The sequence below is a fragment of the Artemia sp. Qi Xiang Cuo genome, chromosome 4, assembly GCF_049724085.1.
Source record: "Artemia sp. Qi Xiang Cuo chromosome 4, ASM4972408v1, whole genome shotgun sequence".
In the NCBI taxonomy this organism is placed as follows: domain Eukaryota; kingdom Metazoa; phylum Arthropoda; class Branchiopoda; order Anostraca; family Artemiidae; genus Artemia; species Artemia sp. Qi Xiang Cuo.
Genome location: NC_142797.1, coordinates 60966134 through 60978516, shown reverse-complemented (window position 1 = coordinate 60978516; position 12383 = coordinate 60966134). Strand labels below are relative to the sequence as shown.

Below are 12383 nucleotides of genomic sequence, written 5' to 3'. Positions count from 1 at the left end.
TCGAACTTGAGTATTATAAACTCTATAACGGTAGAGTAAGTTTATACTCGATCTTGTCCGAAAATTTTGCTCAATTTTGAGTTCGAATTATCAAAATCCGGTTAAGAACAATAAGTTCATGCGTGTCAGTGAAATTCGGATCCTGATACAATGGCCCTTACATTTTAGGCTCTTGAAAGACTTCTCGAGTGTGTTCTGGATTGTACGGTACGGGAGTACCCGGAAATTTTTCATCATATTCACCCGTATTAAATAAATATACCCATTTTTAGTTTAAGAAACGCTGCATCTATCTTTTACTGTAGGTTGGATGATTTCTGTCGACTTCTTCGCAAAATGAAAAAAAGGTACTTATGCATTATATGGTACACGAAAGAAGTCAAATTTGGTTAATGCTAATGAAATAAAATGAAATGGGATGAAAATATAATAGTTTAGAAACTAATTTGGGGTCTATATTTGCACATTAAGGGGGGGGGTGGAGGGTAAAGTATAGCATATATTAAATACCTAACCTAGTTATCTTTCCTCCCCCCCCCCCCCCCAAAAAAAAACACAATAATTTAAATATTGTAAACGCAGAGACAAACCACACTTTGCGATCTATTTATCTATTGCAAATACCCGTTTGACTGGATTCCTTTAGTATTTCCCTATACAGCATATAGCGTCGTGTACCAGATAATGCATAAGTACAAAAAGAATAAAACAAAAATACCAAACGAGGGAATTTCTAGACAGTGAAAAAAGAAAGGGAAAATGTTTTTTCAGTAAAATAAGGGAATTTTTTTCACTGGCGGGAAATATCTTCGCTTATTCTTTTTCCTATTTTTTTTCTCATTTTGTCATGTATATCCAGTGTCACCTTCGAAATTTGTTTGCAGACTACATTCAGTTGTGCTTGTCAGACCTAGAGCTATAGAACTGACAGAGTTATTTTCAGTATCTCCCAGTTTTTTTTTCTAGGTTTTTCATTTTATTTTTCATAGCATGAAAATCTATTTCTTCAATAAAATGAGAGAAAAGCTTCTTTTTGTGGTAACACGGAATCATTAATGCATTGATATTTATCATTGTGTATCTTTTTTTTCCAATTATGCCCCTTCTCAGTCTTCGAATCTTCATTGTAAATCACACCAAAGTAAGAGATCCCATTACCTGCTTTTACGAGCTTTTAACTGTTTAAATATTCATTCTGATTTCAGTTTGTGTGAGTCAAACTAACTATTTGAACTATTAATAAGTTTTCAATTTATGACGTCATTAGCAATAGTGGAAAGCACCAATCTTGGCAGAAGTGAATATTTGAAAATTTGATAAAACCAATCCTATTTCGAAGAATATTCAGTTTTGTAACTATAAAATCGAATCTTATAATATACTATTAATAACAACTTGGCTACAGCAAGATATCAAAACTTTATATTATAAACTATGAAGCCACAGTTTTTACTGATCTGTTGATGTATATGTTATTTTCTAGAATCATAATATAGATGATAAATAACTGCAAAATTTCATCGCTGTAGGTAAGTCATCTGTATCTTCATGTTTCAATTATTCGTTGAATGATAATCATAGAATGTCGTAAACAAGATATTAAATAAACGAAAGAACTGATGGTAGTTTATGATATAAAAATATTAGAAAAAATTATTTAGTATTTGGACAGTGTGAAGTTAGAAAACAATTCTTACCTCATAATATGCAGAATAATTGTACTTAGCACATTTTGCATGCCGATCTGCTATACTTTACCCCCACCCCTCTAATGTGCAAATGTATAGCTCAAATTTGTTTCTAAAGTATCATATTTTCATCATATTTTGTGATATTTCATAAGGATTAGTCAGAAAAACAGGTTCTACTTAGATGAAGAACTTAACATGGGCGCTATAACCGATAAGAACCGTTTCTGAAACGCCTTTTCAGAAGATTTTGCGGTCAAGTCCACTTTTTTGCATAGCTTAATTGTTATTAATATTATTACCTTCAAGTTTAAATAACATATAATAATAAATTTAACCCCTTAAATGCTCGCAATACATAAAAGGGCTTAACACAGTGCTCCTTTCTGAACTAATGGTAGGCTAATACAAATTGCATAAAATTGCGTGTTCCCTATTTTCTTAACACAATAATAGGAAATAATTGGGCATCAGAAAATATAATTAAATAATTTGCTTCTAACCTGCTAATACAATAATGTAAACACTGAAGTTTAAAAACCATAGTAAAAATTTACAAAAAACAATGAATCTTCCCCTTGATTTTTTTTACTTTTTTTATGACATTTATTAAATTGTCCTCTGAACAGTTGGGCTAAAAGAGCTATTTCAGTTCTACAATTAACTTGTATTCTCATTCTCTCAGGCCTATTCTGGCCAAAAAGACCTAGGTTGTTTTTGTATGTCTCCTATTATCCCCTGCAAGCTCATACGCTTGGAGGGAGAAGACTTAGGGCTCTTTCCCCCTCTACCCCACTGAAATGTTAATATTTTTACGATCCTTTGGATAATTTCTTGTTTTTCTAAATAATCTGCCTGTTTTTTGTCGTTTTTTTTTCCTACCACCTCAATAGATTTCTGCGCATGTGCCTGACCTGATCTAGTCAGGGGTGTAATTTGCTATGGGGCAGGCGAAAACTGCCACCTCCAGACCCAAGTTTGCCTCCCAGACCTCAATTTTCTCTCCCACCCCCCAGCCGAAATCTAGTTTCTGCAAAAAAAAATCTTGTCAAAACTAAGATAGGCCTGTATAATTCAAGTATCCAGAGAAACAGGCCAGTTTTCTTTAGTATATCTTTGCCTTTATGGTAATATATAGATGATTTTTCAGCTTTCACTGTCATTTTCACTTGATATGGGAAAATTGGCCCCAACTATGTCCCCCCCAGAACTTTGACGAAATTACGCCACTGGATGTAGTGCTATCTGATATTAATTATCAATACAAATAATGAAGCAATGATGCCGGAATAACACCTATCTCAACCTTTTCTATAGCAAGTGTTAAGTTTAAACTGGATTTTCTCTATGCTCCTCTTGTTGTCCTCAACACATATTTGCCAGGGGTAATTCTGTTGCACTAAATCAAATACATTGCATCGGAAATGCTACCTTCATAATACCCTGCTCTTTTAGTGTGGGTCTTCTCCTCAATAATTTTTTCGTTCTTCGTTATTTGTCGTACATCTCCAACACCTGACATACATCTAGAAGTGTCACGTACTCCACGACACGTAGCTTCCTATGCACCACACCCCTACCATTTGTGGCACACGCAACCTGGTTCAAACGTTTGGCAACTGGGCAAAACCTCGGTTGGGCTTCGGCCCTCCCACAAAATGCTCCCATATGATTTCTGTTAGTTTTTTCATAATTTTTATACGAAACGCACGTCGTTTTGTTTTTGACGAACACCTCACCCCTCTAGTGGATCACCACTCCTCCCCTGTAAAAACTGTATACGTGACCATTAGGTACCACCTGACTATCTTTTTCGGTACTTATCTGTTAGCCAATACACACTCGAGAATTTGGATCTACAGATAAGGGCTTGAAACAACTGAAACACTTGGGTGGTAGATAGGATTTACATAATTTGGGCTGTATATTTGCGCAATGCAGGGGTTGGGGGTTAAGTATAGCGGGGCTGCATGCAAAATGTAACCTAACCTAACCAAAATATCAACTAATTATTTATTAAAAAATAGCTGCAATGTAGTTTTCCACTGAGCCGAAGCTAATTGCCTCTGTATACAAACAGCAATAAACCGGTTTTTGTCTGATTTTATATATCCAAATTCTGGAGTCTCTACTGGCTAACAGACAAGTACCTCTTTTTTTTCTAAAGGTTCATTATCAACGTTTTAAACTTCGGTGAATTTATTTCTTGGGAATTCAGCTTATCACGATGCATTGTAGAATAGAAGCATTATTTTTAAACCACATGTCAGTGTGATTTTAATGTTAAAAACCGTCAATGGGCTGCAGTACCTTGCAACAAATTACAGTAGTCAAGGGCTCGAAAGCAGTTGCAGTGACTAATGGTTAGTCTAACAAAATAGGAATAATCTCCTAATCTTCTATTGTACTGATTTACTATTCATTCCCATGTTACCCATCTTGTTCCTTTTGCTTAAGAAAATTTCAACATTCTAGTCGAGTGTAAACCTATCAGGTGACATTAGTGCATTCAGTTGTAAGCACTGTTTGTGACAAGATAAATATACTCACAGTGGACACAAAGAATCTGATGCGCCCAGGAATTTGTATCTCCTACAGTGAAATCGGCTACCATAGGCTACTAATAGTATACCGTTATACTTCAAACCAGGATTAGTAACCCCATTTTGTTAAGCTTGGATTTCAGCCGTCAAATTGTTAAATTGAAGCAGACAGCCTTGAAACCAGCAGTAGTAGCATCCTTCGCGTAGATGTGCACTGCCAGTGTTTTATGGGGCACTCCATTTAAAAAATTGCTTTTTAGGCTGTGTGTCTCGATTTTTGTGCATTTGGGATTTTTTTTCAACAGAACTTCGTAGGGGATACTCTGAAGACCCTAAAGGAAGAATTCATTATGTTTGCTGTATATGCTAATTTAGACTCAAGAATAAAATCTCAAGATGCACTTTAATAAGTATCATTATCCTATAAATTTAGGGAAGTGCTTACTTTTAGTTCTTTTTGCTAACTTACACCAAATTCCAACTTTCTGTCGTGATACATCTCTTTGTTTTCCACTCAAAGCAGTCGCGTAATTTCGTCAAAATCATGGGAGGGAGCAAAGTTGGAGCCAACTTCCCCATGTCAAGTGAAAATGACGGTGAAAACTAAAAAATGAGTCATATATTACCATAAAGGCAAAGATATACAAAAGAAAACTGACTTGTTTCTTTGGATACTTGAATTATGCAGGCATATCTTAATTTTGACAAGTTTTTTTTTGCAGAAACTAGATTTCAGATGGGGGGAACTGAGGTCTGGAAGAGGGCATACTTAGGTCTGGAGGGGGCTGTTGCCCCCTCCCCTGCCCCATAGCAAATTACGCCCCTAACTTAAAGGAGATTCATAACTTTCTGCTATTTTGATAATAAACAATATAAATTTTTAATATGGTCATGCAGCTGATGCGTTACATACTTCTCTGAGGAAATATCGATAGCTTAACATTCACTTGAAACTTTTTCCAGGAAAAATATGGTAAACTGTCAAGAGAGGAACTCAAATTCCTCTGTGGGAAAAACAACCAACGCCTTCTAGCTTTACCCAGAAATATGATGAGAAATTGAAATTTGGGAGGGGGGAATTGGGTTTCATGACTTACACTCGTTTCACGAGTCTTTATTTTAATTTGCCAAGTAGTTATAGAGCTTTTAGGTTTTTTTTTTTTTCAGAACATTTTTTCCAGAAGAAAATTTAAAATTGGCAATAGGCAATTTAAAATTGCCATTTTTTATGCTCTTTCATAATTCAATAATTGCTTCCAGGGAAAATTACATCTTGACCCCTTAAAGAGCTAAAAGGACTCAAAACAGCCCGTAGTAACCAAAAGTTAAAAACATGTTTTTAAAATAAAAATGACTAGTGAGAAAGAATTGTCATTTGTAGCTGATTCAGGAATGATAATTATTATTTTCCTTGGTCTTAACAGTAAAATGTTATTTTGAAAACCAATTTGCAGAAATTTCAAAAAGAGCTAGAAACCCCTAAAAAATGACGTTTTACTGTGACATCATTTTCACTTTTGTTTTAGAAACATATTTTTAACATTTGGTTACTATAAGCAGTTTTGGGCCCTTTTAGCCCTTTAAGGGCTCAAAATGTAATTTTCCCTAGAAGCGATGATTGAATTATCCAAGAGTATAAGAAAAGGTATCGAGTGACGTATCTACTGTTCAAAACCAGATTAGACCATAAAAGGAACAATTTGCGGCCTCGGATAGCCTTTGTCCGTGAGGACAAAGGCTCGAGTCCTGATTTGGCTGGTTATTTGGTTTGGAACGGGAGTCAGCGGTATGACTTTGTAAGCTCAGCCAGAGTCGACCCAGGTCTAAATGAGTGCCTTGAGAAGTGGGGGGGGGACACGGGAAGCTTCGGATGATTTGCCCCCAACCGCACATTGCACTCTCGGCCGAAAGTAGAAAACTAGAAGATCGGTGCCTGCGCTACGCAGACCATTGGTCAGCATTTGAAAAAGTTTTAGATTCTCAGAGACTTAGCCTTTCGATCCAGCAAGGCCAATAACCTGCATATGTAGTATTTTTAGCTTGAAAACCGTAAAAAAGTGTAGATAAAGTGTTTTGATTTTGGATGACAGATGACCATTCCTGGTTTGCTATAAAAACGAAATACAATATACGTTCTCTACATAAGTTTAAATAGGTCTTACCCTTCGGGCGGGGGGCCAAACCCTTTCTCCTAGAGAAACGGGTCAAAATAGGATCTTTTATTTTTGAGGGGTTCTTCAAACCAATCAGGGGGGGGGGTGCAAGTTTGTATACATTAGAAATTTCAAGAAAATTGTCTCCCCATCATACCTCGAGGTAAAGCAACGCATCAAATTTATGTATGTCTGCTTACGCATTTCTGCTTTGAAAAAAAAAATCTGTAAAAACAGACTAGAAGTAATTTAATTCAAAATTACATCTAAATAGGTATTATAATCACAAAAACTCAGACTTTCATTGCACTGAAATGGAACATGTAACAGTGCTTTATGGTTTCCCAATTTCAAATGCTGAAAGGAAGTTTTTATAACATAGCTGGATAATGGGCTAAATTCATAAGAGTTAGAACAGGAAAAATAATTATTTTTAGTCATTTTTAATTCGTTTTTTAACTTGCGTTTTGCGGCTAACAGGGAAAACTAGTAGATTTCGATTTATCGAGTGATGTTTTTATTCTCCAATAAAAATATTTCTATAACCTATAACTATAATATTTCTATAAAGGTAACTAATGATGAAGCTAAAACAATTCGGGGAAGGGAAAAATACCTGGAAACCCATCTCCTGTAAACGGTTGCGTCAAATATCGGAAATGTAGGTTGTATCGAACTTTTGTTTTCAAAATCTAAGGAGGAGAGCAATTTTGTTGCTTTTTTTGGATATTTCAATGAAAATAAAAAAGGCCTTTTTAGTCAAAATGAAAAAAAAATATTTCCAAATCCATGGGGGGCTCAAATACCCATCTGTTCCACGTAAATGAGGCCACTGTTTGTGAAAGGGTTTGAGCAATTATGCCAGTGGTAGTGTAAACTAAAAAAGAATGTTTTAAATAAATCTAACGAAGTTTTTAAATTCAGCACAAAAATTTATATTTTTTTAACAGTGAAATTTTTTTTTAGGAAAAAATCAAAATAATGAATTTGGTAAAAAAGCAGTCACTACACAAAATCATGAAGGATAGAAAAATTGCAATAGCAGTTGTGGATTTAGCTTTTAAGTTTGCATCAGGAAGGCTGTCCCAAGCTCGAAAAACGGTTACCTAATTTAAAAATATTTTCATACCTACACAAACAAGGGAAGATTCCTTGAAAAAAAGTGGGCTAAAATTTCTTTTTGTGATTTTGACTCCCCCCCACCCCTCTTCCTCATGAAAAATAATCTCTTCCCACCCAAAGGGCAAGAATATATAATATATATATATATATATATATATATATATATATATATATATATATATATATATATATATATATATATATATATATATATATATATATATATATATATATATATATATATATATATATATATATATATATATATATATATGTATGTGTGTGTGTGTGTGTGTGTGTGTTTGTTTGTGTATGGGTATGTGTGTGTGTGTGTTTGTTTGCGTATGGGTATGTGTGTGTGTAAATTTAAACAGGCTTATACATACACTCGGTCGCATATCCTGCTATTTAATGTGTTGACTTTCCATTAATGGCTTATGCTTATGATTTTTCTTTCTTTTTTTCAGAAATTTTCAAAAAGTTTGATGGAGCCTACATTGGCTGTAGCCTTGGCGGTTTTATCGTTGATTGGAGGAAGGCTGTTGATAATGGGAACAAAACCCCCAGAATTTTCTCCATCTGACAATCCTGCTTCGGACAGTGAATCAATAATAACAAGAGCTTGCACGTTTTTATACCTTCCGGTTTTTAACTTTTGGCTACTGTTAAACCCCAGCCTATTGAGTTTCGATTGGTCTATGGAAAGTATACCAACTGTGAATTCAATATATGACACACGAAACTATTTAACTTTAGCGTTTTACTGTTCTTTAGCATATTTTATGAAAATATTATTTGAAAAGCTTGGAGAAAGGCGGAAATCCCCCTTTCGGATAACTTATGACTTAGAAAAACTGAATATAAGTGTCAACTATTTTTATGATGGTGTTGACATAGCTGTGATATGCTTATTAATTGTAATTGTCCCTTTTATACCTGCAAGCAATTTATTTTTTTATGTGGGATTTGTTGTGGCAGAAAGAATTTTATATATACCCAGCATGGGATTTTGCCTCATGATTGGCTATGGTTGTGATTTGCTGCGGAAGTGGAGTCGTTCTGAAACTAAAAAAAAATTTCTTCTCTCAGCAATAATTATTCTCATTTCTGTGTTTTTTGCTAGAACTGTGACTCGGAATATTGACTGGAGCAATGAAGAAAAATTATACCGCGCTGGGATTGCGGTTAATCCTCCAAAAGGTATTTTTTCCTCTGTCTTTGAATCAAAATATCGTTCTTTCTTCCTTTTATTCCATAAACGGCTAAACTATTCAAGCTCGACTCCTATGTTTATATCTAGCTAGTACTTTATAACTTCATGGTATGTTTTGTTGGACAAACATTGGGAAGGAAACATAAGGTAGGCTTAACTATCCCCTCTACGAGATTAGTAACGATTCGTTAGTTTTGAAGGATCTAAGTCGCTATAGGTGATATGTTTTGAAAACATCGGGAGGATAGAAATTTTAGGCCGATAAGTAAAAATTTTATTCTTTCAGCTTGCAATTCTATTAATTTTGGTTTAAAGGAATATCGTAAAATTCAGTTAGTTTTGTAAGTAGGTAAATACACAGGAATTTATTTTGGAGGGCTTGATATTCTGGGGAATAGGGACAAACTTGAAAACGACCCAACAAAATTGGTTGAATTTAAAGGAAAAAATTATAGAAAAATTCTTAGGATTATGAGAATTGAGAGGAGATCCAGAGATACCTCCCCCCCCCCTAGCCTGCTTACCTGGTCATGAGCTCCTTAAAATTGTAAGTTTTTATTGCTCTTTTTCACGCTTTCTGAAAAATGAATTTCCTTAAGATAGTTAAAACATTTTTATTCAGTGCAGCTCCTGAATTTTCATCTAATTCTTTCATTGCCCAAAAATTTAAGCAGTTCCTGAAGTGCTTTAGAAATATCCGGTGCTCTGTTAGTGAACCAAATGTTTTGTTTTGGTCTGTTGTTCAAAGTTTTTAATGAAAACTCAAACTTCTTGGTAATTGATCTTGCAGTTTGGCTGCGGTTGTCCGAAAGGTATTATGTTCCATATTTGTCGATTTGAGATTAATAACCAATTTCAGTAAGTTCAAAGTGCCCAATCGATTTGTCTGGTCTTTTTTCCATTTTCTTGTTTAGTTCTCAAAATATGTAAAAGTTTTATTTCTTCCGAATCATATTTACTTCTCTAAAATTCGAGCCTTTAGGTTAAATTTTGTTTTACCTAATTTAGAATTTCAAGAAAAATTTTCTTCAGGCAGGGTTAATACTGTAGTGGTTAAATCATAACGGAAGTTAAATGTTTTAATTTGAGTGACTTAACTTTGATAGAATAAATTTAGAATTTACTTTTCTAGACTTCGTATACTTTGATACATATACTACCACAAGCTTTTGTGGGTTTTGGTTCTAAATCCTTTTCTCTTGTTAAGATCATGATTAGATCATTGATCATGGTTTAATCAATTAGATCATGACGAAAGGCATAAAAAAAAGACTGGACCGTATACCCTTTTTTGAAGATTGGATAAAAATACTTTGTACCTCCCTTCAGACACAAAATTATGTGCCCCTTAAGTCCCATTCTTCCCCCGGATATAACTTTTCCTGAAAGTTTCAACTCAATCCTCCAGCTTTGAGACAGAACAGTATACTCTCCAATCTGAGTATACAATCTGTCACCTTCTAATAAAACGGATTGACTGTATGCAATCCATATATAATGAGAAATGCTTGCTTGCCTTCAGGCTTCAGGCTAAAAAAAGCAATATTAACCCCCTTATGATGATAAAAAAAACAGCTGAATCTGATTATAAAAATAACCTGTAAAAATACTGGCATCAGCTGCCCATTGTATAACCTCACGTGATTGGCGATGTGTCATGGATACTTAACAATTATACGAAGTAAGATTTGCCAAAACGGAAACACGATATTGAACAATATAAAATGTATCCAGACAGATATGGAGTTTCAGTTTCGTTTTTCCTTAGTTGGGCTAAAGCATATAAAATAAGTCTAAGATAATAGACTATTATCTATTTTTGTTTTTCATATCAATTTTAGTTTTCAAAACTACTTGGTGATTTAAATTTGGAATATTTACCATGAATATTTTAGAATATTTACGATGAAATAATTTCTATAAAAACTTCATCCTCAAGTTTTGCATTCACCTACAAATTTCAATCAAACTCCAATATGGAATCTAAAACAAGCAATATTATCTTCCAGTCTCATGTTTATTAGAATTCAAAGAGGCATTTTCGAAGCAAAAACATGAAACACGTTTCCATAAGCAAGTAAATCTCGGCGAAATGATGGTTTTTATTTATCTCTCTGAATTACTGGGATTGATGGGTGTTTTGATGGGATTTTATTATTGGCACTGCTACCGAAAGCGAAGAGGACAGTAAAATAGGCTTTTGTTTCAAGTGCCTTCTTCTATGAATAGGTATTATTGGTACTTTTTGGTACTACCATTATTGGTACTGCTACCGAAAGCAGAGGACCGTAAAATAGGCTTTTGTTTCAAGTTCCTTCTTCCATGAATAGGTGTTGTCTTGATAGTATGAAACTTCTCTCAATAGCTTCTCTAAAATATAATTCTAATAAATAAATTAAATGATTGATAATGCAAGTAAGAAGGGCCCGAAAATTTCCCTGTCCCTACCTTCCACCCAGATCTCTAAATTTTGTTCTTAATTTGTTTCTTTTTTGTTTTTAATCGGGCTGAAGTAAATGCAGTGCACATTTCATCCCAGGGTACTCTCACAGGGGATAATGCTACAGGGCCTACTGTAGAAGTCATATGCCAAGTTTCATGTATTATTTCTTTTTCTCTATTTTGCAATGAAAAGAAGGTGATCTGTCTTATTCTAAAATATAAAAGAAAAAAGACATAAATTCTGTAGGTTTGAGCGTGGAAATTGTTTTTAGTGAAGAGATTTGTGACCTTTAATGATCATAATTATAAATATAGAAATTTAAGGGCAACAAAGTGTTTTAGAAGCTAAAATCGCTGGGCATTGAATAATTGTAGTTAATTTTTTGGTAAATTTTTATTTATTCATATCATTGACTTATGAATAAAGTAAACATACCACTCGATGTTTTTTTTTATGCTCTTTCTAAATATAATAATCATTTTTGGCGGAAATGAATTTTACCCCTACCCCTATATAAATCAATTCAGGACATATATTTGCACATTAGGGGGGTGGGGGTAAATTTTATTTTTTATGTAAATGAGAGGTAACTTAAACCCCCCCCCCCTAATGTGATAATATAAACCCTGTATTGGTATATATAGGGGTGGGGGGTAAAATACATTTCCAACAAAATTGAATATTATGTTTGTAAAGAGCATAAAAAAAGGTATCAAATGGTATTTTTAATTTATTCATTAGTTAATAATATGAACAACAAAAAATTTACCAATTGTTTTTGGCTTCTATGTGACTCAAATATAAATCAATCAAATGCTTTCTTTACAAGGGCCCTGTTTTTTTTTTTTTTTTTTTTTTTTTTTTTTTTATCTTGAAAATAGATAGTACAAAGGTAAATAAGCACTCAAAAAAACATGCTTCTACTCCCTCCGTATTTCAATCCTGCAACGGCTAGTCATACTGCATGGAGCAAGATTCCCGAATTAGCTTGAATTTGTCACTCGTTTAGCTTTTTCTTTGACATTTTTTTCCTTTTTTCCTTTTTTGTGTAGAATTGAATATTTAATATATTTAACTTTTTTTCTTTTCATTTTTTTGGTTAGAAAAGTTATTATATTTATGATTTTTTTTTCTTTTCGATTTAGTGCTTCAGTAACTCGTAATATTCCCCTCCCCCTTCTATAGGCCTATGAGCCTTTTGGGGATTAGTACTGTGCATTC

General features: G+C 33.9%; 1 protein-coding gene and 1 long non-coding RNA gene across 2 annotated transcripts in view; one reads left to right on the top strand and one right to left on the bottom strand.

Annotated features, from left to right (window-relative positions):
• Positions 1-12383, top strand: part of LOC148953300 (protein O-mannosyl-transferase TMTC2-like) — a 137911-nt gene that overhangs the window by 73461 nt on the left and 52067 nt on the right. Inside the window, exon 4 of the mRNA XM_089088472.1 lies at positions 7974-8706. Within this exon, the coding sequence (XP_088944598.1) occupies positions 7974-8706 (733 nt within the window). The remainder of the gene's footprint in view (positions 1-7973; positions 8707-12383) is intronic.
• The window catches only part of LOC148953301 (uncharacterized), a 55474-nt gene that overhangs the window by 5526 nt on the left and 37565 nt on the right, over positions 1-12383 (bottom strand). The gene's annotated exons all lie outside the window — the stretch shown is intronic.